General features: G+C 54.5%; 1 protein-coding gene across 3 annotated transcripts in view; it reads right to left on the reverse strand.

Annotated features, from left to right (window-relative positions):
• The window catches only part of EPHB2 (EPH receptor B2), a 187,094-nt gene that overhangs the window by 124,429 nt on the left and 36,464 nt on the right, over positions 1-26,201 (reverse strand). For all 3 annotated transcript variants that reach the window (XM_047873614.1, XM_047873613.1, XM_047873612.1), the window contains exon 2: positions 904-968. In XM_047873614.1, coding sequence (XP_047729570.1) covers positions 904-968 — 65 coding nt within the window. The remainder of the gene's footprint in view (positions 1-903; positions 969-26,201) is intronic.

Consider the following 26,201-nt stretch of genomic DNA (forward strand, 5'->3'; position numbering starts at 1 on the left):
AATGATATGAAAACCGGTGGCGAGGACAATGGTGATGGTGGGACTACTGTAGCTACTTATCACCGGGCACCGTGCAAGACGCCGTGCGGGAAAACCTCACACCAATCCTGCGCAGAGGACATGACCAACATCGTTTTATAGATAAGGAAACTGATGCTCAGACAGGCTAAGGAACTGGCCCCAAATCACATGGCTGGTGAGTGGCAGAGCTGGGACAGAATTTCAGGCATGTCTGACCCCACAGCCTGTATGCAAGCGCTGGGCTGGCTGGTGTGGGAAGAAAGAGGAATCTCAGATTGTGCCTGCTCTCGCTTTTGAGGGGCTCACAGCCTACATGGGCTCAAACCACTGGCCCCAGGAAAGTAGGGGGGCCATGGAAGTGGTCAGAGAGATTTTGGGGGAAGCCTTGTGTTATGGGTACACAGAAGGCTCGGTCACAGCCCTGGACACAAACCTGAGCCCCATCACTAACTAGGTGTAACGGCCCTGGCAGGCGGCTACACCTCTCTGAGCCTCAGTTTCCTTACCTGTAAAATTGAGGTGTTTCCTCCCCTTATTATTGGAGAAGATGTGTGTAAACGTGCTTCCTTGATACAGTATATGATAAGTGGGTGCTCAGAAAATGACAGTTCACTTTCCTCATCTGCAAAATGGGGTCAATGTGAATGCCTGCTTCTCAGCCTTGCCCCGAGGATGCCATGGGATAAAGGCTGAAAGCATCCAACATGTTGTTATGGTAACCGGCACTCCAAATAGTAGGGGACCAATAGGGTGGGGCAATGAGAGGCAAGCCCTGGGCCCTGAAAGAGGGAAAGGGGATGGAATTTAGGGGGCATCCAGGCCCTGCAGCAAAACCCCAGGTCTTCTGAGGGACTGGGCAGGGCTTGGGGACCACTGACTCACCCCTGATGGAGGATGCACGATCCAGCCCAGCTCTGCCGTCGCTGTGGTCGAGTCCATCAGCGTTTCTGTGAGGAAAGCAAAGGGTCAATGCCGCCCACCTACTGAGTGCTGTCAATCACCCCAAGACCCCCACCCCTCAAGGGCCTTCTTTACAGAGCTCCACCCACTTCTATTGCGGCAATCAATCATCTGGCTGTCCCGCCCCATAATCCCACCCACTCCCATGCCCCAGCCAATCGTCTGATGCTGCTCCTCCAGGCCCCACCCCCTTAAAGACCAGCTCCAGCCCCTCTACGCAGGGTCATGCCCTTTGTGAGCCCATCATGTCCCACCAATCTTGCCACTGCCACTTCCCTCCCTCGCTGGTGGATTAGGGTCTTAACCTGGAGTCTCCTGGGTGGGCTTCAGGGAGTCCACCAGGCAACTCTTGAAATTTTATGTAAAACTTAGGGTGTCTGCTTTTCAGCTTGCATCAAATTCTCAAAAACTGAAATGTGGGCCTTAGAAAGGTCTCTCTTTGGTCCCAGCTGAGCCCCATTAGTTACCCTACCTTGGCTCTCTGGCCCACACTTCCAATCAGGGACACCTTCCCCCTTCTTCAGGCACCTAGAGTCCTCTAGAGTGTCTCCACACTGGGGCTCCCTCCCCTAGGCCTCGGTCAACTGTGCCCCTAGGATAGGGCCCTAGGAGTGGAGGGGTGTTGAGGGTGAGCACTGTGCCAAGTGAGTCTAGTCTATCACCTGCCCTCTGGGGATTCAGGAAACTCAAATCAGCTTCTGAACCAGCCAGGGCCCGACTCGCCCACTCTCCTCTCTCCAGCAGCTGGAAGGAAGGAGCCACATAGCCTATGACAAAGGAGACCCCCAAGGGCTAGAAAGAGCCCTATTCACCCCCAGATAAGGCTTAGGACCCTTTCCCACTCCCCCTTCCCTGCCACAAGGAATTCAAGACACTTTTGGAGCTGAACTGCAAGGCACTGAGCAGATTTAAATTGGCCCCTTTCAAGCATTCATCCAACAAATATATCCTGATGCCCCTTCTGTGCCAGGCAGTGGGTACCTTGGGAGAGAAAACGGTGAATAGCAAGACCTTACTATGGAGTTGTTCAGTCTAGTAGTGGTGACGAGCCATGTACACATAACAGCCACGAGAGAGTAGGCACAGAGACCTAGAAGCTCACAGCTGGACCTTCCTTACCACCTAGCTCTGCAGGAGTAGGTAAGGTGTGCTGGCCTCTATGCTCCACTTCCGTGCCCAAGCAGACATCACTAATCAATGCCCACACTCTGTGGCCGCACGATGCTTCTCACCACAGTGTGCCACGAAGCTGACACCCGCCATTTGAGATGCTATCTCTGGCCCAGCCAACTGCTTCATTTTGGACATAGGGCAACTGAGGCACAGAGAGGGGAAGAGACTTCATAAAAATCACAAAGGAGTTGGTAGCAGAGTGGGAGGTGCAGATCTCCTGCCTCCGACCCTATAAACTTCTAGAGACTTAGTTGGATAACCTGGGCTGGATGAATTAGGGTGAGGATAGTTGGGGCAGGGTGCACACTGCCCAGGTCAAAGGTGTGAAGGTCGAAATGGGAGGAACAAGGTCTTGAACTACGGTGGGGTGGTGTGGATGGGAGGAAGCATTCAGCCAGAGGTGACCCCACTCAGACCCACGAGCTGACAACAGAGGATGCAACAGTGTCCCCGTGACCGCCTGTGGCTTATGTCTGCGGCCACTACGTCCCTTTGCACTGGGGGCTGGTGAGGGGAGAGGAGGGGTGCCAGGGACGGTGGAGTCCAGTGCCAAGGGTGTCTTTTTGATGGCAAATTGGAGGGAAGTTCTATTGTGCTGCTTTGGAGCTGAAAAAAGGGTTCCTTTTCACACTCCGAATGCTACAGATTTTTCTTCCTGGAGAGAACAAGGGCTGAACTTTTAACCTGTTTTCTCTCATCGGCCTCAGCCAGAGACGCGCCAAGCCGGGCTCTCTGCCTGGGCCTGAGGAACAGCTGCTGGGAGCCGCACAGAACAAGGGAGAGGAGACTCTGCTTGGGACTAGAAAGGGGTCGGGTGGGGGAGGCACGCCTGCCAAGCAGGTGGCCCCACCCCTTGGCTGGATTCTTGGGCTGACCCAGAGGCCAAGCACTAGAGGATTCCACGGCCCAGAGGAGGGGCTGTGAGCTGACATCCTCATTGTATGGGTGGAAACTCAGGCCCAGAGAGGGCAAACGACTTGCGGAAAGTCACAGACTGCAGGCTGGTGCTCAAACTCCGGGCTCCCAGGGAGCTCAGTCTGGGGTGGGTGTTCTACTGCTCCCCTCTGCCTCCCCCTACACCTAGAACTAGCAAGGGGGGAGGTGGAAGGATCCCGGAAGGCCAGCAGTCAATTTGCTGGTTGGTTCACAGAGAGGAAGGGGCTGAGAGGGAGTGTGAAGTTTGCAGGTCTCCTGGGACGGAGGCAGGGGGCTCTCATCTCTCCATGCCTGTCCCGGCTTCACCTGGAAGCCTGCCTCTGGGAAAGCTGTTACTCCTCGGGGCTATGGCAGGAGGTGACCCACGGGGGCTCTCCCCGCAGCGTCTCAGCCTCTTGCTTTCCAGTGTTGACATCTCCCTCCGCCCTCTGCACAAAAGGCAGGGAGGCAGAGCAGATAAACTAAGGGTCAGGAGGTCAGAGGGGCTTCGATTCCAACACCTGCTCTGTCTCCTACTTGCCTTCTAACCTTGGACCTGTAACCTTCGTAAGCCTCAGTTTCCATACCTGGAAAATGGCCATAGTACCTTCTGAGTGTAGCCGAGGACTGAAGGACAGAGGAGAGGGTTAACTTGGAGTCTAACACAAAGCAGAGCGTCGGTAAGTGCCAGTTAGTCTTTTTTCAGACTGAGTGTGGTGCTTTTTTGGCTGACCCAGTGCCTGCACACACGCCATTTCCTTTGGGCTCATGAGGTGGCTCCTGAAAGTGAAGGCGGGTCCGAGAGGCTCCCCCCACACTCCAGACGGTGCTTGCCAACATCTGACAGACATCAGCCTCTTGCTCCAGCACCACGGCCTCTGGGGAACCCTTCCTGGTTCGTCTGACGCTGCTTTCCTGGGATGCCCTGAGTTTCCTCTTTGTTCCTCTCAAACCAAGCACAAAAGTCACATTCAGTTCCCCGGGGAATCTGGAGTTAGTAGTTCCTGGCTCAGGAACCTGGGTGGGTTTAGGAAGCCAGGCCTATTTCTACCACCAGCACTTCCTTCCTTCTCTCCCTTCCTTCTCCCTTCACCTCAGACGTCTCCCCCTCTAATCCAAAAATCTGCAAAGGGAGAGAACTCATATTTACTGAGACAGAGACCTACCTGTCTGTTAGGAGCCAGAGACCCTCACCAATGTTCTTCCAACATTGCCAACACAGTTGGGAAATGCCCAACGATGCCCCACTCACAGATGGGAAAACCGGGGCTTACAAAAGCTTAGGAACTTGCCCGAGGGCACACATCTTTCGTTCACAAGCTGTGTTCCAGCTGCATAGACTGGTGTCCTCTCACCCCCCAGTCCCCAAACATGTGGTTCCTTCTAGTCATCTCCCCCTCCACACCTTTGCCTGTCCCCAAGAGTCAGCACAGGGCTCGGCACATAGTAGGTCGACAGCCAAAGACTGAAATCACACCCCACCCCCAGGCTAGCGTTCTGCTCCATCAGAACAACATTCATGACATCAGCCATTTCCACCTATAACATGTACTATTACTTAGTTACTATTCTTCCAGATGACTCTTTTTTTTTAAGGGCATTTTTTTTTAAGGGCATTTTAAAGAGGAAAAAGTTATTATTATAAATGGGAAACCAATATCACTTGCCATAAAAAGAAGGAAAATAAACACAGGACAATTACAATTAAAAACATTCATCTGCAAACCACCTAACATCATTTCACTTCCCACACTTTGGGGACCGCGAGACTGCACCGAACTGCCTCTAAAGTGCTAGAAATGTCCCCAGCCCATCCCCTCTGTGACAATGACAATCCCTCATGTAAGGGGAGGCTGTTTTTCGCTGTACACAGATAATTAATCACCACACAATGTGACAAACATTGCAACAGGGATGTGCATGGGGTGGTGTGGGTAGGGGACTGCATGTGGAAGAAAATGCTCGATTTTGGGACGGTTTCCTGGAGAAAGTGACTCTCGATGGAGGCTTGAAGAATGAGTTAGAAGGGAGGCAGGAGGGGTTGCATGGGAGACGGAGGGGCCAGCAGAGGCAAAGGAGGTGAGCGATATGGCATGGTCGGTGGGAATGAATGAGAATGAAGGGAATGAACGAGAATGAAGGGTGGACAGCAACAGTCAGCAGCTCTCCGAGGCCCCCTGGCTGGACCACATCCCCTGCCCACGTCCTTGCCAGCCTCTCAGGTGCCACCCTCTCCCCACCCTGCCTAACACTGCCCTTTCACTCGTCTCCAGGCACTCCCATGGATATGTCTGCTTTCCAAGCCCTGAATGCATTCAGTGACCTTTTTTTTTTTTTTTTAAATTTCCGATGTTTGTTTATTTTTGAGAGAGAGACAGAGCGTGAATGGGTGAGGTGCAGAGAGAGAGGGAGACACAGGATCCGAAGCAGGGTCCGGGCTCCGAGCTGCCAGCACAGAGCCCAACACGGGGCTCGAACTCACAAACCGTGAGATCATGACCTGAGCCGAAGTCAAACACCAAACCGACTGAGCCACCCAGGCGCCCCGCTCAGTGACCATTAAAAAAAATCCCAATGGATAGATGAGAAGACTGAGGCTGGGTGGACAGATACAGGAGGAAGCTGGAACCAAGGCCTGCAGCCACCTACTCGGAGAGCCTTCCTCGGTGGGAAAACAGGGTTCGAGCCATGGCAGCGGCTTTGGCCCTGGCCCCACTGCGCCCACACCCCCTTCCTGGAGACTGCACAGAAGAAAGCAATCAGGAGGCCCTAACTGCACAGGCTGGGGAGGCCCGTTGGCCCCTCTGGCTATGTGTGAACGAGCAGTGTGCATTTCAGAAATATTTGAGCTAAAAGGGGAGACGCACTGAAGTCGTTAGTCTTGAGCCGACGGGAGGGTGGCTGCACGAGGCCCTGGCGGATGCTTCCATCGGCCCGTTTCAGGCTGGGGCAAGTGGTCGCTCTCTGCTCCCCAACCCACCCCCGGTCAGCTCTGTCTGACCCCCCCCCCCCCCCCCGGATAATTCTCTAGGGCCACAGACACTGTTGGTTCGTACCAATGACAATGTGTGAGAGTTCCAAAGACATGAGGAAGAACTTTCACTAGGTACCTACTGTGTGCTGGGCACTGAGATGGGCACTCTAAATACGGCTTTAGGCTCTCGACAACTTGTGGGGTATATGCTTTTAACCCCGTTTTATAGATGCAGAAACTGAGGTCAGAGAGGTGAAGCAGGCTTCACAAGGGCACACAGGCAAGGCTAGCATTTGAAACCACATCTGTCTCATTCTACATCTGCATGATTTTTAAGAATGCTTCAAATAAAGACTTAAAAAAACAGAATACACACACACACACACACACACACACACACACACACACACACAATTACTAGGGTTCTCTGCATGTGTTTATTCTCTCCCTCTGTGTGGGCCTGAGTGAGGATGGGAGGGGAAAAAGAAAAGGGGGTGGGGCTCAGACTGTCCAGGCTAGAACCTGGGCTCTGGCCCTCTCTAGGTTGTGACTGCAGGCAAGTCTGTGCTCCTCTCTGGCCCTCAGGCTCCCCATCTGTAAAATGGGTCACATGCACATTAGATGACATCATGTAAGTCAATTCTGCTGATCTGCCGTCTCCCAGGGCCCCATTCTTGGGGGAGCTCTGTGCCTGCCTCCTTCACTACTGTATCCCTAGCACTGAGAACTGTTCTGGCTCGAGGTAGATGTATTTGACCTCCACATGGCAGCTGGTGATGTTTCTAAAGTCCATGTCTAATTATGCCTTAACTGAGCTTAATGCCCTTTGGAGTTCCCACCTGTTGGTAACAGAAAGTCCTAGCTCCTTGCCCTAAGGCACCCGCTGCTGACCAGGCCAGTTAATTACCTTCCAGCCGGGCTTTCCTATGTCTCTAGTGTCCAGCCATCCATCAGAAGGCACTACGTTTACGTGGTTCTGGTGCACTGACCATTCTAGGTTTTTCTGCCTGGAATGCCTGACCCTTCCAGCTTGGTTAGCCAGGCTAACTTCTCTTCCCAAACTTAACTCAAAGCCTCTTTCTTCCTGTCCCTGAATTCTCCCGGGTTAAGTAACAAGATCTTGGCCATTCCATGAATATCTACCCTATCTACTGAGTGCCAGGCCCTGTGCTGGGCACTGGGGATGTTGAAACGGATCAGCAAATCCTTCTCTCAAGGATCTTCTGGATTAGTGCCTGGCACGTGAACTTTCTACAAGAAGAGGCAGGGTGAGAATGCTGGTCCCGGTTGGGGGCCAGGAAACCCAGAGGAAGATGGTGTTAGCTTTGACCAGGGAATTAGCAAAGGTGTCCCTGGGAAAGTGGCATTTGAGCTGGGAGAAGAGGGCAAGGCATGCCATGTACAGGGCACATAACAGCATCAAAGGCACAGAGGCAGGGGCAGTTTGGATAAGAGTAAAACCTGAGGACTGGTTCTCCGTGCCGAGCTCTGGGCTAAGGGTTTAGCATTCATGATCTCATTTCATTATAACTATTGGTAAAGTAGGTACTTTATTATCTCCCTTTACAGTTGGGAAAGCTGAAGTTAGGAGAGATAGTTCAAGGTTTGCATGGCCAGGAAGTGGTGCATCTGTGTCTGCCTCCAATTAGTACTTAACCCTCAACCATGCTAGGGTGTCTGTCCCATGTGGTAGGAGCAAAATGCTTCATGGAAGGATATGGTAGCTTGGGATGGGGCCAGAACTCATAGGGCCTTGGATACGGGGCTAAGGAGTTTGGAGCTTGTCCCAGAGGCAATGGGGAGCGATGGAAGATTCCTGAGTAAGGTAGTGATGTGGTCTGTCCCGAAAAAATGGACATGAGAATATGGTCTATCCTGAAAATGGACAGACACCTAGCAGTTGTTCCGTGGGGTCTTTGCCCCAGACTGGCCAGTAGACCACAGCCCAGGCAGCAAATCAGCGTGGTGCATGACCCAATCAACAGATGCTGCTCTGGACCCTTTCTGGCAGCTCCACCTGCTCCCTGTCGAGGACTAATAGGGCCGAGGTTACTCGAACACAGGCCTATCTGCCCTACCATGGGGCCATACCCAGGCAATCAATGGCTGGGAGTTGGAGCATTCTTTCCATGGTCCACATCCATGTTAGAAATTCTAAGAAGAGGCAACAGGCAGGAACTAAGGAATTCAAGGACTTTGGCAAACTGGGTGACTTAGGAAAGTCACTTCCCCTCTCTGAGCCTCAGTTTCCTCATCCGTAAAATGGGGATCACAAAATCCTTGCTCTGTGTACCTCACAGGGCTGCTTAGAAGATTCAAGGAGGCGCTGGGTGCAAAAGGTTTTTCGAACAAGCGAAGGCCAGGTCATGCAAAGGCAACAGTGAAAATTGCTAACACTCGTGGAGGCTAACGGTGGGCAGGTGCTTCATCAATACTGTCTGGCTCACTGTTGCCCCAGAGCAACCTTATGGGGAAACCAAGGCTTGGAGAGATCAGGAACTCCCCCAGGCACCATAAGGGGCGGGGCAGGATCTGACCCCTTTGGTGTGACCCAGAAACCACCAGGCTATGCCGCCTCACAAAAGGGAGGGAAAAACCACGGGTTCGTGTACGATGCCCTGGGTGACAGACCCTGAGCCCATCACTCTGTACACCCTGCAAAGCGAGCACTGTTGTGCCCATCATACGGATGCGAAAACCGAGTTCAGAAAGGCTGAGAGAACTGCTCAAGGTCACATAGCCAGAAAGCAGAGCTGGATTTGAACCCAGAGCAGCCCATTGGGTTCCCCAAGACCTCTCCTCTGAAAAGCCAGTGAGGATCAGCTGCGAAGAGAGTCTCAGCCCAAAGCAAGGCGAGTGGGGTGGGGGTGGCCATGCCACAGAAGCCCTGAGCCGGTTCCAGGAAGACCGTGGACTTTCTAAGGTGAAACCTGCCAACAGGCAGCACGTTGTTTTTCCAGCTCGCCCCCCTGCTCCGCCCTCAGGCTCACGGAAAGGGGACCGAGTTAATGTAAAATCCTTCTGCCCCAGGACCTCCTCGTCCTCCTGCCGCTCAGAGGCCCTTCTCTGCCTCGGTTGCCTGCCTGGAGTCTGGTCTTGTTTTCTCAGGCTCAGGCGGAGGAGTCCCCGCGACGCCGGCTCCTCCACTCTGTCCCCCGCCTGCCCGCTGCTGGCCTGGGCATCCGCCAGCGCCGGCCGCCCGGCTGAAACCCAATCCTCCGGGCCAGCCGGGTTGCTCGCTAACAGCGGGCCGCATTGTGCGGCAGGGGCTTCGGGAGAGTTTGGATTCGCTGCTTGGGGACCCACTTAACCTCCGCAAAGGACAGGATGATGGATGGAGGTCTGGGAAGGGGTGGCTGGGGGTGGGGCGGGCGGTAAATGAACACCGGGGCTTGCTGGGGAAGGGGAAGAAGGGAGGCAGGGACGGGAAGGGCCCTGCACACATAAGAGCTTCATTAGTCCTCACGACAACCCTGAGGGATGCCTGTTACTGGTCCCACCGAATGCATAAGGAAACCGAAGCTCTGACAGGTTAGGTGACTTGGCCAAGGCCACACAGCAGACCAGAAATTGAATCCAAATCTATTGCCCTTGAGCCTTCCTGACACACCAGGCTGCCTCAGCATCTACCCGATGATTTACAATCTTTAAAATAAGCCCTTTTACTTAAATGAATCCACAGACCCTTCCCACCTAATAAGCAGGTAATAAAAATACAGCGATAGCAGTCGGCATTACTGAGCAACAACGGTGTGCCAGGTGCTGGGCTGAGTGCTTTTAGACTTCATTTCACGAGATCGTAACGGTCACCAATTAGTTGAGAACAACTGTCACGGCCACTTAAAAGAAGAGGCGAGAATGTCGACTAGACCTCAGTAACAAAAATTAAGAAAATAAACAAACAAAAAGAGAGGAAACTTGTCACCCTGCCCTGCGACCTTCACTCACCAGCTCAACTGGACCGTGAGCACCTTGTGGGTGAGGCTGAGTCTCGCTTGTTCTTAAAACCATCGGACCCTCTCCCTCGTCCCTACCCCCAGCCTCCCAGACATCAAATGTTCTTTCCTGCTTACACCGTGAGTCTGGGTGTCTGGATTTTTCCTCTGGGAGATAGTCGCTCGGATCAAGATAACTCCATATACTAGATCATTCCGAGTGCTTACTTAGTGCCAACCACTGTGCTGTCACTCCTCGGAGCCTCGCAACAGTCCATGAGATAGAATTATTATTGTTCCCACTTGCTTGCCCACCCATCACCCCTCTATCCACTCATCCATCCACCCTCTCACTTACCCTCTCTGTCTGTCTTCCATTCCACTGTCCCGATAACCCACCCACCCTTACATCCAGCATCCCACTTAGCTATCTGTTCATCATTCACACATTGCTCCATTAAACCAACTTCCCTTCCTTCCTCCCTGTCTTCCTACAGAGATGGGAAAATGAGCTTCAGAGAGGTGAAGCAACTTGCCCAATGTCACACAGTCAGTCAGCAGCAGGTCTAGGAGTTGAACGCAGGTATGCTTTTAACCCCTCTGCGAGGCAGCCTCTCGCTTTCTCAGTTAATTTTTAACCGTCCTACTGCATGCAGGTTGAGTATTACGTCACCTCAAATCCTTCTGGATGTGTGTGGAGTGTAAATTACAAATCAATAAGACACAGGCCACTGTAAGTCCAAGCCAGGGTCTGTCAGGTTGGAGTCAATTAGCAAGCCTGCTCCAGGACCTGCTGGGACTGGATCTATTTGCCTAATTGGCACTGGTTTCTCCCAGTGAAGGACAATTAACTCAAATCCCAGAATCCAGACCACCCCTCTGCTTCTGGGCAAGATGTCAGGCATTTAGCCACATGAAATTTTACTGTTCATTCATTTACCCACTGACCTACACACCCACTCATCCATCTTTCCAACCATCCAATCCTTGCAATCATCCATAAACTATCTTGCCATCTACTCACCCATCCACCTAATTACCCACCTGCACACCCTTATCCTTCCACCCATCCATCCACGCACTCGCTTACCCAACAATCCACCCACCCATCCATCTATCTACCTACCCATTCTATACACATCCAACCACCGAACCACCAAATCCAAGCAAATATTTATGGAATCATTCTGCCTTCTTGCCATCCACACACTCATTTGCCCGCCCATCCATCCATCCATCCATCCATCCATCCACCCACCCATTCCTCCATCCATCCATCCACCCACCCATTCCTCCATCCATCCATCCATCCATCCATCCATCCATCCATCCACCCTCCCTCCCTCTCACCTACCCCACCCATCAGTCTATTATTCCATTCCCCAATAATCCACCATCCATTTGCTCCCCCATACATCTAGCATCCTACTTAGGTATTCACCCATCCATCTTCCCAATGAACCAACCTCCCTCCCTCTCTGCTTTTCTTTTCATTTGTCTATCCACCTGACTGTTCACTTACCTGTCCTTCCATTCACACCACTTATATCTCTAAAAATCTGCTACTCATCTATCTATCCACCACTCCCTGTATTTACTGAACACCTACTACGTGTTAGGCCCATGCTAAGTACTGGAGAATTACAATCAGATACTGTCACTGACCTCAAGAAATGTTCTGATGTGAGACAAACTCACAGGAGACTTCCCAAATAGGTAACACCTGGCCTGAACCCCAAATACAGAGGAGACAGCCAGGCTAGAAGGAGGGGAAGAGAGGAGGGAGGGCGTTCCAGGCATAGTTTGTGCAAAGGTTGGGAGGACAGAATGTGCATGGCCCCTACAGGGAACCGCAAGAGGGAGTAGGAAGGCCTAGGAGAAAGAGCACTCCAGACACCACAAAGAGCCTTGAATGCCAGGCTAAGATCATCCTGAGGGCAGCAGGGTGGCCTGATTCAGTTGTCACTGCATTCTCTTGAGTAACTGATCCATTTTATAGATGAGGAAATTGCAGCCAAGGGGTCAGAGAGATGCAGAGGACTGTCCCAGGCCACACAGCTGGTCGGGGGCAGAGTACAAATTCCACCCCGTTTTTTGTTTTTTTTAATTTTTTTTTAATGTTTATTTATTTTTGAGAGAGAGACAGAGTATGAGTGGGGGAGGAGCAGAGAGAGAGAGGGAGACACGGAATCTGAAGCAGGCTCCAGGCTCCGAGCTGTGAGCATGGAGCCTGATGCGGGGCTCGAACTCATGAACCGCGAAATCATGACCCAAGCCGAAGCCAGACGCTTAACCGACTGAGCCCCCCCCCAGGCGCCCCGTCCACCCTGCTTTTGATGGCTCCAAAGCTCTTGCTCATTCTGAGAGCAGCTGCTGTCTCAGAGGAGCTGTTTCCAAAATGCCTGCATCCTTCCTGTGTTAACACTCCCCTCCAGCTCTGCTTCTGTGGCCCTGGGCAGCTTGGGTGCAGTGACAGGACCCCCAGAGCACCATCTCTGCTCAGTGTGACTCCACTGCTCCCTCTCGGTCCCCGGGCTCACTTGCCAACCGTGCCTGGCATCTCGGGCGGTTAAGCAGACATGGCTTTGCTGGGGCATTTTCTCACGGGTCAATGTTTCACAGGAGAGCCACCAACAAGTTCCTGTCATTGTCTTTGTGATCAGAGCCTCCGTGTCTTCGTCATCAGTTACTATTCATTACCCGCGGCCTCTGACACCCTGAGAGATGATGCCAGACAAAGAGTCAGGCCTGGGAGCTTCTGGTATGAGCTGCTGGGGCTCCTGGCATGGCTGTGCACAGAAGGACTGATGACAGAGGAAGGGCCTGGAAAGGAATAGGACTTGAAATGAGGGGGTTCTTGTGTGGAGAAGACACGGGGGGAGGGGCACCCTGGACCAGATACAGGGAATCCCACTTCCATCACCAGCATCCCCATCACCATGGAGACCATTTACTGAGTATCTACTCTATGCCAGGCACCATGCCAAGCAATGGACTGAGTTCATCCAGGCTTCTCCAAAACCTTCAAGAAAGATATCATATCCCCATTTTGCACTGAGGCTCAGTGAGGTCAAGTTAGGGGGCCGAGATCTCCCGCAAGTCGGTGAGGAAGTGGACCGATTTCTGACCTGCATGACCCAAACTCCTTTCATGGCTCCAAGGAAACTTGGGCGAGTCTATACAGTCTCAGGTGAGGGCTGAGCAGGAGCGGGGGGTCAGGAAGTGGGGACTTCCAGGCCCGAGGGTGGTGGCATGGAATCGGGGAGTAGGCATCATCTGATCCAGAGGTGGGAAGCCTTTGCCAGGGAGGGTGGGTGGGCAGGGGACAAGGCCGCCTAACACTCTGCTCTTCCTACCACAACTCGTGGGTGCCGTTGTAGCCTGCAGAGTATGAGGTGGAGGGCACTGCCTGCTCCAGGCGGTACCCGAGTTGGGCTGTGACTGTCACGTCACCTGCAATGGGCTTTTCTGGGCTTCTGGTAGTGGGTGGTGGCAAAGGAGACTTCTCTTCCATGTGAGAGATCATTTCATTTCACGAAGTCATGGAAGGCTTCCAAGAGGAGTTGGCCACAATGCTGGGAGGGAAGGGCCCCTCTTCCCCACCTACGATTTTACAGGCCTCCAGGCCCACGCTGCCCTGGGAAACTGACCAGGTGCTGATGGGCCAGGCAGAGATGTTTCCACCAACTGTCCTGAAGGGATGATCCAGACCAGTCTGACATTCAAGGCCTTCTATGGGCTGGCCCTGGCCTCTGACCCCAGCTGCCCCTCCCTCCACCCTCCAAGGCCAGCCTGCTCACTGTCGGAGTCCAGGCCTTCAGGTCTCCCACTGCCGAGTCTTTGCTCTTGGTCATACCCCTGTCTGGAACACTTTCTCTGAAAAGATGGGGGCAGGAAGGCAGGCAGGCAGGCCGACAGCAGGAGCGAGGCCAGGGCAGAAGAGAGAAGCTCCTTAAACATGCTAGACTCTCCTTTTCCTTCCCTCACCTGCTTAAGCCACTTCCTCTGCCTAGGATGCCCTCCTCCTTCACCTGGAAAATTCCTCTTTACCCTTGAAGACTTCTCAGGCATCTCTTCTTCCAGGAAGCCTTCCCTGACCATCCTTGACCCCTTCCCCAGTTCGGGTAACCTAGCCTTTCTCTGGGCAACAACTCACCGGAGTTTGTCTGATGCCCCTTCCTAGCTGGTTTATTCGGATGGGGCAGGGGTCCTGCAATGCTGGCTGCTGAGCGGAACATCGTGGTCTTTCGTGTCCGGTGTCACCAGGAGATAGCAGCTGCCCCCCGGGCACACGGAGAGGCGATGTCAGACAGTGAGCAGATGGCCCGTGCCGAGCCCACAAACACGACAGGCCAGGCCTGCCTCAGAGCTGAGCCAAGGAGCAGACTTCCCAAGCCGCTGGCTGTGCCGCCTGGCTTGGCCATCTGGGAGCAAGAAACCGCAGGTCGGCTGGCCACACTCCGGCCAGCTCCCTGCCCTGGTCAGCTCTCAATCCCCCAGGCCCACACGGGCCTCCTCCTCCCCGGGAACATCGGGGTGGCGGCAGCTCAGGGCAGCCTGGCAGAGGCGCTGAGGCTGGGAGCAGGCCTAGGAATTCCTGCTATAAGTGAGAAATTGGATGTGGGACCTCACGTGTCTCCCCACACCGGTGTGCACCCTGTTAGGACGGGATACTGACTGGAGCTCCTGATCCTTTCCCTGCTGGCCCACTCCTCCCCACACCCACCCCAGGTCTGCAGCCTCAGTGACCTCATCTGAGAAATGGGAGCACTGAACAAGCCTTCCTCGCAGGTATGGATGCCAAGCTCTTAGCACAAGGGCTAGTACGGTCGCCTTGGCTCGGGAGGGGTCGGTTGCAGTTTTTATCACCCCTCCTTGCCAGGGGCCAACGGCACTGAGAACAGCTCCCGGAGAAACTCTGGGTAGGGTGGGGTGGGCAGCTGCATTTGAACAGGGATAATCATCATAGTCCAGACTTCCAGCTCTTGAGTACCTACCGTGTATCGGGCACTATGCTAGCTCCTCCCCACAGGTGATGCCATTTGGTCCCCATTCAACAGATGAGGAAACTGAGGCTCAGAGAAGGGCGGTGACTTGCCTGTGGTCACTAGGGAGTTGGTGGCAGCATGGGGATTCTGAGCGCTGTCTGGGACTTCCCGCTGCCTCCCATCAATGCTCAGAGAGTCCCCCGTGCTAGGCCTGGCAGGGAGCTTTAACTTGGCCTTATTTAAAGTTGCAATTATCTGTCCCATTTCCCGCTGGTTACAGCTGAGCTCTCCAGGGAGGCGGCAAGACCCTGATGGAGGATGCCACGAACAGGGAGTTTCTCAGGAACCCTCCTCCCCTGAGCCTGTGACTAAATGAACACGGAGGACACGCGTTCTCTTCCCGCTCCTGGGCCTCTCTCCCTCTGTCCCTTCCTCAGGGCACTGACCAGGCTAGCATGGGGGCTGGGAGGACAGACAGATGCACCTTTTCAGTCCTGCAGAGGCTGCAAAGGGCTCACACCACAGGCTGAGGCACAAGACAGTGCCCAATGTAGAGATGGGAAGACTGAGGCTGCAGCGTGTGAGGGATACAGACCTAGAGAAGGGCCTCAGAAAGCCCATCGAGAGGTAGAAAGACGGAGCTGGGGAAGGGCCCTGAGGACTGAGTAGAGAGTCACAGGGCTCACAGCACGGATTCAGGCTTTTCAATGGGCTGGAGCCTCCTGAAGGCCTTCCAGGGGACAGAGTGCCATAGCGGTCCCATTCCACAGACAAAAAGCCTCAGAAAGAGAGGTCTGGGCCAAGGCTGCATGTTGGCCACCCAGTGGTGTAGCCAGAATCAAGCTCAGTGAGGACAAGTCAGTCTGTGGGCCAAGACCCCCTGAAAGCTGGTGAGGAAGGCAGACTTTGATTTCTGGACCGTGTGGCCCAAACTCCTTTCATGACCCCAATCCTGGATAGTCTGGCTCCTAGTCCTCCACCTCCCACTTGGGCACACACAATTATTCAGGGGGCGCCGGGATGACTCAGTGGGTTAAGCCTCCGACTGCGGCTCAGGTCATGATCTCGCGGTCCGTGAGTTTGAGCCCCGCGTCGGGTTCTGTGCTGACAGCTCACAGCCTGGAGCCTGTTTCGGATTCTGTGTCTCCCTCTCTCTCTCTGCCCCTCCCCCACTCATTCTCTCTCTCTCTCTCTCTCTCTCTCTCTCTCTCTCTCAAAAATAAACATTAAAAAAAATTTAAAAAAAAGAATTATTCAGGCACACAGCCACTCCCCTTTCCCAACACCCCACCCATCTTCTCTCCTCCCATTTCAACATGGCTCCCTCCCTGAGCACCTGCTGTGTGGCCACAGCCCCTGCCTGGAGTCACCCAGACTGGCTAGAAGGGTACCTGGGCATGCAGTCCTGGTGCTTGTCATCAGGTGAGGAGCACACGCTGGGATGTGGGACCAGAGGGGCAGGAGAGTAGGCGCCTGGTGCAGAACCCAGGTGTTGGGTCCAAACCCAGGGAAGCAGCATATGTGCACATCCCAGGGAGCTTCCAGCACGGACTCGGCAGTCAGATCTACATTTGAACCCCTCTTCCTAACCCAGTGACCTCAGGCAAGCCACTTCCTTCCCTCTCTGAGCTGTGGAACGGGAAGAGCGTTAACACCTTGCAGGTGGCTGTGACAATTAGTGAGATCATGCCTCACACAGGGCATGTTTAGCCCAGCGCCTGGCCATAAATAGTAAGTGCTCAGTAAAATACTGGCTGTCGTTACTATAACCCCAATTTCTACACAACTTGGCACAAAGCACTCGCTCAGTAGCTTTCCTGTCAGTGATAGACAGAACTGTGGACCCCCCCAAAGGTGTCTACACCGTAATCCCCAGGACCCATGACCGTTACCTCACATAGCAAAAAGGACTTTGCAAACAAGACTAAGTTGAGGATTCTGAGATGGGGAGAGTTTCCTGGACTGTCCAGGCGCCCAAGATTCCCTGTGAGAGAGGCAGGAGGGTCATAGCTAGAGAGGTGGGAGAATATGAGCAGAGGGCGCAGTGATGCACTTTGAAGACGGAGAGAGGGGCTGTAGGCCAACGAAGGAAGTGGCCTCTAGAAGCTGGAAAAGGCAACGAAATGAATTTGCCCCCAGAACCCCTGGGGGAATGCAGCCCCACTGACACCTCGATTTCAGCCCAGTGAAGCCTTCTGACTTCTGACCTCCGGCACTGTAACACAGCAAGTTGTGCTGTTTTAAGCCACTAAGATGTGGTTGTTACAGGGACAATAGGAAACTATTACACCATCCTTAATGGAGAAAATGCTCATCTCCTGCACACCAGCCACTGCTCCATCCCTACTCCCACCACTGAGGAAAGGCCCAGGCCCTCTGCTGAGAGAGGGGTGGTGGGGGTGAGGGTTCCTGGCTGGTGGAGGACAGCCCTCCCTCCAGCACTCCCAGTCCTCCCTGGAGAGACCTGAGGCTGTGGCAGAGCAAATGCCGGTCCCATGTGGCTGGGCACTGGTGGACCCGGCAAGTGTCTGTTCTGGACTAACAGGAGAGCAGGTAGGGATGGGCCATTCTTGGGGCTACTGCCTTTCCAGTACTTACCATGTGCGAAGCCCTGCCCAGGACCCAATCTTCCCAAAGCCTGGGAGCTATTACCTAGCCCCGTTTTACGGATGAAGAAACTGAGGCCCAGAGGATGAAGCAACTTGCCCGAGGCCACCTGGCTTCCACAAGTACAGGCACAGGCGTGGGCAGCACCGGCCTTCTCTGGATTCGCTGTCTGCACCCAGGCAGTAAGGATCTGACAGTCCCACCAGGCAGCGGCCCTCTGCGGCAGGCCAGGCTGCGAAACCCGGGACTACTCCCTGCCCCAGCACCCTCTGGGCCTCCGGGGTACGAACGGTGCTTCCTTGTCTGCCTCACAGAGGTCTGCACAGTAGCTGAGGTCACAGGTGCAGGAGGACCCTCAGAGAGCGGGGCCCCTCTGGGGAGGAAGAGGCGCTCTGAGAATCGCGGAACTAGGGCTCCTGGACGCGTGCCAGCCCGTCCTCATGGTAAGCAGCTGTGGCTCGTGCAAAACCCTCTCCCATGTGACCTCACTCAGGCTTCCTACAGCTCACCATCACGTTCCCATTTCACAGAAAATGACAAGGACGAGAACAATACCAGTAATGGCCACATTTGCGGAGCCCCTGTCCAAAGCAAGCGCCAAGCTGAGAGCTGTCCTCTTATTCTGTCTTCTGACACATCCCTTCGGAGGACACTCCTGAATCAGGCTCACTCCCAACCAGTACCCTGGGCTTCAGGAGCCCCCTCCTGCACCGCTCCCGGGCCTCTGTTAGTATCCTTGCTGTGCAGAGGACAGGATGGGCCCAGAGAGGCTCCTGGCTTGCTCCAGGCCCAGAGAGTCAGTGCAGCAGCGGGGGGGTGGGCGGCGAACCCAGGTCTCTACCCCTCAGGGGAGTCCGCCTTCCTTTCAGCCACAGGGCCTCCCTCGAGGGACATCCGTGGGAGGCAGGGGGTGCCAGCTGAATGCCCCGGGGACCTGGGGGTGGATGGATCCGGAGTCTGCCCAGGGGATGGCATATGGCTCTAAGTGCATCTTCTGCCTGCAGCAGGACCCCATGATCCTGGACGCCAGCAGCTGAGAGCTGGGAAGCTGGAACTGGGGGTCCCCAGCGACCCTCGGTACTCATGGGGACTCCGCCCGCACCCTGGCCCCTCCTAGAAGACGTTCGCCTCAGATGACTTCCCGATGCCGGTGGTGCCAGGCTGGGAGGGGGGAGGAGGCAGGCTGGGCGTCTCTGTCACAGCCTCAGAGCCCCGCTCGGAATCCCAATTGAGCTATTTTTAATGCGCTTCAATTTTCATTTTCTTTTATTGGAAAACACAGATGGTGACTTACTTGCCCCTCACGCACTGAGCAAGGCGCCGGCCGGGAGGGAGGCGTGCAGCAGGCGCGTGCACATCCCCCCCCCCCCCCACCGCGGGGGCCTCAGTTTCCCCAGCTGTAAAGCAGGGAGGGCTGAGGCGGCTCCCAGAGCCCCTGCCGGCCCCACAGTCTACGAAGGTCTGGGCTAGAGCAGGGGAGGAGGTCCCAGCTGGACACTGGCAGCAAAGGGTGTCTGTCCAGTGTGAGGGGCACCGTTGCCAGGGCAAGAGAGGTGTAACAGACGGGCGCAGGAAGGACAATTGCTGGCCGTGGAGAATCCCCCTATCGAACACTTCCAGCCACACTTTGAGCATTTCCTATTCCCATTTTACAGATGAGGACGTGGAGGCTCAGGAGATCAAGAGCCCAGTAGCTGGGGAAGGGCAGAGCCGGCCACTGACCCAGGTCTGTGCGGGCACATCTCCGGTTCTCATTCTTGTCCCTCTCCAAACTGCTCCTGTCCAGACGCTGTTATTTATTTTCCTCACTTCACAAACAACACACGCTCATTACACAGACTGTTTGGACAAGGTAGAAAAGTCAGAAGGAAATATAAAGTACAAGATCATAATCTCCCCTGTGTTGTCCCTCCACCCCACCCCCACACGACCTACTGCTAACATTTGGGTAGGTTCTTTCCACTCTTCGTTTTTTAACTCCCGTAATTTGTGACGCTTGTAACATCATCGGGTGGCAGCTCAGGGTAGCAGCTGGCTGTGCATCACAGTGGACTCAGGTGCCTTTTAAAAACACCAATCCTGGCTGTCCCTGACCCCGTAAGATGGAACGAATTAGAATCTTGGGAGAGGCTGGCAGTTGACGGCTGGGAACCTGTGTTTTTGACCAGCTTCTCAGGTAATGCCGAGGCAGCCAGCTGGATGAGCCCACCGGCCTGCACTTAGGAAGACGGTGGCTTCAGCTCCAGCTGTCTCCTGGAAGGCTTTGGGAAGGATGGGAAGCTGGTCCCCAAGGACAGGGATAGAGCCACCTGGAGCCAGGGAAGAGGGGCACAGGTGGGGCGGGGACCTGTGAGAAGGAAACCCATAATAGATGTTGATCAAGACCCTGCCCCTGCCTCCTCAGAGCATCCCTTCCCACAACACAACTCAGACCCTGTCACTCAAGGACTGTCAGTGGCTCCCCAGGACGATGGATGGCGGTCCAAATGAGACTGGCAGTCATTGCCATTCACTTGCTGAGAACTCACTTGGTGCCGTGCTTCCAGAATGAAGCTCCTGCCATTCCCTGCCCTGCTCCTACCTGCCCCTCCCACTCCATACACCAACCGCTCCTGTCCTTAAAAAGCAGACGCGCACTGCCATGCACGGAATTGACCTTAGCTCAGCCCACCCTACCTGATCATCCTTCGGGACCTGGCTCAGAGTTCACCTCCTGGGCTCCCTCAGCCCCCTTTCTGGGTGTCCCCACCCCTGCACTCATGCTGGGTTATAATGGTTTCTGAGTGCCCCACCCCCACCAAACTGTGGGGTCTAGGAGGGCAGGGTTGGGTCAAATTCCGTTCTGTCTGAATAAACCAAGCATGAGCTTCTTCAGGTCTCAGTTTACCTAGCTGTAAAATGGGTGAATCATGCTATTTCTCTCACCTGCCTCAGTGTGTCATCTATAGCAAATCAGAGGATGTGGATGCATTTTGAAAACTGTAAATAAAGCACATAAGCCTTGGGTTGATGGGCAAAGCGAATGTTGCACGGGTGGGACTTAGGGCAGGTCCTGGAAGGACATCCCCCACCACCCCCCAACCCCCCGCCCTGCTGCTGACGCACACACCCAGGCCTGCTGTCAGCTGGGCCCAAAGTCTGGCGTTGCAGGCCATGGGCTGCAGGAGCCGTCAGGCAAGTGTGGTTGTGGTGAGGGGGCCCCTCCAGAGGGTGCCACTGTCATCAAGGGAGGTGAGCTCCTAATTACTCCATGTGAGAACAGTATTCCCCACGCCTCCCCTAAAGTGCTGTCACAGAACACAGCGGGGGTGGGGGTGGAAAATGCTTTGCATTCCCTGCCCAAATGCTCGGAGGCACATAGAAGGGCAGCCCCTCGAGGCAGAGCCATGGAGGGTGTGTGGTTGGTGTGGCCAGGGGCCAAGACAAGACTCCTTACAGGTGATGGCACAACACTTCACAGTTCACAAGGCACTTGCCCCTTCATAGTCTTGTACTTTTCTCACAACAGTCCTGCAACAGGGACGTGCGTTCATTCATCAGGTCTTCACTGAGCATCTATTATATGCCTGCTTCCTGCCGGAGGAATGTGGTCCAGCCCCTGGGGCAGTGCAGATTCTGAGGAGGTGGGGACAGGAAGAGCGTGGGGCAGACAGACCTCCGTTAGGTGCAATAAAGGATAACAGGTATCGCAACTGAGGGGTGCACGGGGGCACACGGGAAACAAGCCTCGTGTCCTCGTCTTACAGGCGGCATAACTGATTCAGTGAGACCAAGGGTCTTGCTCAAGGCCCGTGGGGATCAGCGGTTCTGCTATGCCCTTTCAGGATGCCTTGTGGCAGGTGAGGGAGTGAGCCAGGAAAGTAACGGGAAAAAAATGTTGCAAGCAGAAGAAAGAGGAAGTGCAAAGGCCCTGAGGAGGGAATATTCTTTATCTGCTTCAATTTTCTGGTGTGTCCACTGGCTACCTAGCGGGTGGGCACCATGGAGTCCTCCCTGAGGATGTCATGTACCCCCCGCCTTCGCGAGGTAGCACCCACGCAAATGAGTGCCAGCTGCCAGTGGCTACCTGGACCTGCAGGGCTCTGATCCAAGGACTGACTGCCCGGTGCTCTCACAAGGTGCAGCCAAGCTCTCTGCCCTCGTCCAGCTGCCTCAGGAAGCCCTTCCTAGAAGGAACTGCCTCCCCTGCATGTTCCTTCACACAGTCCATCCTGACCCTCTGCCTTTCCAGGTCGAGGTGCTTTCAAGCTCTGCAAGGTCATCCCCAGCCTTGGGGATCCCCAGACCTAAAAATAATAGCTTACAGGGGTGCCTGGGTGGCTCAATAAGTTAAAGGACCGACTCGGCTCAGGTCATGATCTCACAGTTCATGGGTTCAAGCCCCACGTCAGGCTGTGTGCTGACAGCTCAGAGCCTGGAGCCTGCTTTGGATTCTGTGTCTCCCTCTTTCTCTGCCCCACCCCCACTCATGCTCGCTCTTTCTCTCTCTCTCAAAAATAAATAAACATTAAAAAATTAAAAAAATATATATAATACCTTACACATCGTGGGCACAGCCTTATTTTAGTAATACTTAGGAGAGGATCCCCATTAGACAGATGAGAAAACTGAGGCTCAGAGAGATGACAAAATGTACTCAGGGTCCCATAGCTGGTAAATAAGAGGAAGGGTTTGCATTCACACCTGACTCCAGACTCCACTCTGCTCCAGTCCTTCTAGAATACCCTTGCTCTCTTTCCCATCTAGTCAAATCTTACCATACTTCAAGGGCCACTGCCTTTGGGAGAGCCTCCTCAACTGGCCCAACTCACCTCGATGCTCCCTACAGCCTGTCTGCATGTGGGTCAGCAGGGTCTGGTGGCAGGGTGGGGGGAGGGGGTGGTGGTCGGGGGAGGGGGTGGTGGTCAGGGGAGGGCTCTCAGCAGAGACAGGATGACCCAAACCCTGAGCACCCTCAGGCCCTGGCAGCAGCAGCCCACCCATCACCCAGAGCCTGGAGAGGGTCCTCCCCTCTCTCTCTGACATCACACCCTACCATGACTCTGAATTTTAAAACCATTTTTTAAGTGAAAGACATATATGCTTATTATAAGACACTGAAACATCATTGAAGAGTAGAAAATGGAAAGTCAAAGCTCTTTCTCCAGAGGGAGTCACAATTAGGTATCATTGAGGCATTTCCTGTGAATCAAATGTATACCGAGAGGCATAAATGCATATTTATTCCTCTGAAAGTCGCAAATGAACTCATACTCAACATACTGTTTGTAACCTGCTCTCAACGTTATCACGGACATCTTCCGACCCTGGTACAGAAGGTTCCAGCACATTCTTTCTATTGGCGACTGGGAACCTAGTGTGGGGCAGCTTCCCTAAGATTTGCATATGCAGCCCCTCCCTACTCACCTCTCAGGGTGTCTGTGAGGAGAAACTGAGGCAACAGGTGGGGGTGGGTGCGGGGGGTGGAGGAATGGTGGGTGGAACAGCATGGGGTCGTGCCCTGTGCTGGGCCAGCTGGGTTCCGAGGTGGAAGTGGGGTCAGAACACGTCCACAGACTGGAGAACATCCTCCCACTTGCCCCTCTTCCAACAGGCTTGTCTCCCGCACCCACCACCCCCGCCCGCCCGGGCCCACTTCCCCCACACCTCATAAATCTGCAGGCAGCCAGGCCTGCTCGACCCAGCCGGGACACCCTCCAGAGACTCCCAGATAAAGCCGCAAACTGGCAAAGGGAAGGAGGGTTCGGTCTCTAGGGCCCGTTCGGCACCTCGGGCCCAGGCCCCGACCCAGCTGGGCCTTGCCCCCGGCGACCTAGGGGTCACTCTGACTAAAGGCTGCCTGTGCCTGTCTCAAGGGACCTTTCCAGTCCAGCTGCCCAGCTAAGCTTCCTGCCTCCCCTCTGGACCTTTCCACCACCCATCCATCCTGAAACCGCAGCCACACAGACCTTCCCCGAACACCCCTTTTATCATGTCACTCCCCGCTCATGGCCTGCTGGTGGCTCTCCAGGGCCTGTGGGAGAAAGTGCAAACTTCTTCCCCCGGAATTCCTGAGCCAGCCCTGGGGGCCCTTTCATCCTGCTGTCTCCCCACCCCCACCCCAGGGGCCCTCAACTCAGCTGGTTCCTCCCCCCCACGCCCCCACCCCCGCTTTCACTGCGTGTTCCCACCTCCCCATTCTGCCTAAGGCCAGGTAGTGAATACCTGTGTGCCCAGAGCCGGATGTGGGCTGCACCCCACAGTGATGTGACTGTGGGCACATCACTTATGAGGTTGGAGCCCCATCTTCTTATGGGACAAAGAGCTGCCTTTCTAGAGTTGTGTGGATTGTATCGGATGAGCCATGCAAATCAGAGGCATGGTGCTTGGCCCTTCAGAAGGACTAGATGAATGTTAGTCTCCTTCCTGTCTTGCCTGTGCTGCTGGGTCACCAGCACCAGCATCACATCAGCAAACACACATAGCGCTTTGTGCCGGGACAGCTGGAAACATTTGCACGTATCACTTAATTTGATCTTAATGCTCCTATGAGACAGGCACTATCTTCTCCCCATTTTACAGATGAGAAAACTGAGGCACGGCACAGTGAAGTAATTGTCCAAGGTTGTGTCACCAATCGGGGGCAGAATGAAAACTTGAACCCAGGGCACCTAGCTCCCCCAGGAAGCCCCTCCTCCAGAAAGCCTTCTGGAAGCTTAATGAGATGGCCCCCTACTCTGTCTTGTGTCCTTTCTCTAATAGCAAGAATTCAGAGTCGCCCTGAGGACACTAAGCTGAGTGGAGGGAGGCAGGAGGTGGGGTGTAGGGAGGGGGGCCAGATGAGCCTTTCTTTCTGAGGTTCTGTCCTTTCCATAGACCACAGCTTTGCTGAAGGCAGCCTCCTGCCTATTGAATTTTGGGGATCCCCTCTCCTGCATCCATCTAAAAATATCTCCTGTGTTTGTTTTTCAAAAAACTGTAAAAGTGAGCGACTATGAATTTGGGGCAGGCGGGTCAGTGTAGTTGAAAGGAGGACCGAGCTCCTCCAGCTTCCACGTGACTTGGACAAGCCCCCTTTTGCTCCCCTGGACCTGCTTCTCCCAGGCGCAGTCTGCGAGAGGATTCAGTGGGACCCGACACTGCTTCCTGGAACGCTGCACGGTGAGAACATTTCTCCCTGTCCAGCTCTCTTCAATTCCCTGACCTCCAAGAGGAAGTCTCCACTGGGGGTTGCTGAGACTTGAACACCTCCCTGGAACACTGCTGGTCTTTTTAACAGCGAGTAGCAAGTTAGCTTCCCAGTGCCCGTCTGGTCCCCTAAACCCTGCCCCAGGCTCCCCTCCTTTCTGCCAGGGCCCAGCTAAGACAGCAAGCCCCAGACTGGAGCTGGCCCATAATCATCTTGTCCCATCTCTGCTGTATTGATAGTTAGTTACCTTCTGTTGGTGTCCAGAGATATTGGTGTTTCATTTATCCCAGGGATATGGACTTTCCTTCTAACACATTCACTCCAGTAAACAGAGAAGTGAGTCATTTCAAGAACAGCAGTGAGAACATGGCTCGAGTGGGTAGAAATGGAGACCGACAACTGGGAACCACAGGACTAAAAAGGTATCTGAGTCCCTTCAAGCCCTCACATTCTGGTTTGGTCTGGGGACATTCCTGCTATCTTTGTGGGTTGCACAAGCTTCCCGGCTGCCCCACCTCTCTCCTGGGGTGTCCACAGGGGGCCCAACATCTCGGGGGGTGCCCCTGAGGAGCCCACCGACCCCCCCGGCATACAGAGTGCTCAGGTTCCAACCTGAAGCCCCCACCCTGACCCTGACCCAGTGTCTTAGGCCCGTGTAAGGATGAAGCCAAGGTCAGGGAGCAGACTTAAGTCCTTCCCTCGTCCCCCCAGCCCCAGCACCCTCTGGGCTCGAGGCAGAGATTTGGGGAAGGCCTCCTCACCACATCTGGAGCTCATTATGCCGAGAAGCTGGAGAGTCTGAGGATATAAATGGGTCCGGCAAGGGTTTAGATAAATACGGGGATGATAGATCCGCACCAGGTTATTGAGGGGAAGTAAAAGGATGTTCGAGGAAGATCCTTAACCTTGTCAAGCTCCTCGACAAACTGTCCCCGGGGGGGGGGGGGGGCGTCTACTCAGCAGCCTTGTCTCCTGCCTCTCCCCCACACGCAGCCCAAGTGCGGCCCAAGGCAGAGGCAGCTCCCCGTCCAGACGCCAAGTGCTGATCCCTCTGCCTGCTGTGCTCTTGCCTTCCCCCCTCACCGGGCTCCGGGAAGCCTTCCCTGGCCACCCAGGCTGGGTGTGGTGCCTGGGCTTCCTCCACCAGTGCATGGGACTGATTGACTTGTATGTCTGCCGAGCCACTTGACTCGGCCAGAGTCTAGTGGAGGGCCCAGTGTGTAGTAATTATATGACAACAAGAACTGCCACCATTTAGCGAGTGTCCCCCATGGGCCAGGATGCACACCAAGCTTTCCACACGCATCGACTCATCTAATCCCCACAACGACCTGGTCCCCATTTTATACACAAAGAACCTGAAGCTCAGAGAGGCAAAGCAACTTGCCCAGGGTCGCACAGCCAGAAAGTTGGGCAGCTGGGATGCAAACCCAGGACAGCTGGAGTTTGGAGCTCAGCCT

The sequence above is a fragment of the Prionailurus viverrinus genome, chromosome C1 (genome assembly GCF_022837055.1).
Source record: "Prionailurus viverrinus isolate Anna chromosome C1, UM_Priviv_1.0, whole genome shotgun sequence".
In the NCBI taxonomy this organism is placed as follows: Eukaryota; Metazoa; Chordata; class Mammalia; order Carnivora; family Felidae; genus Prionailurus; species Prionailurus viverrinus.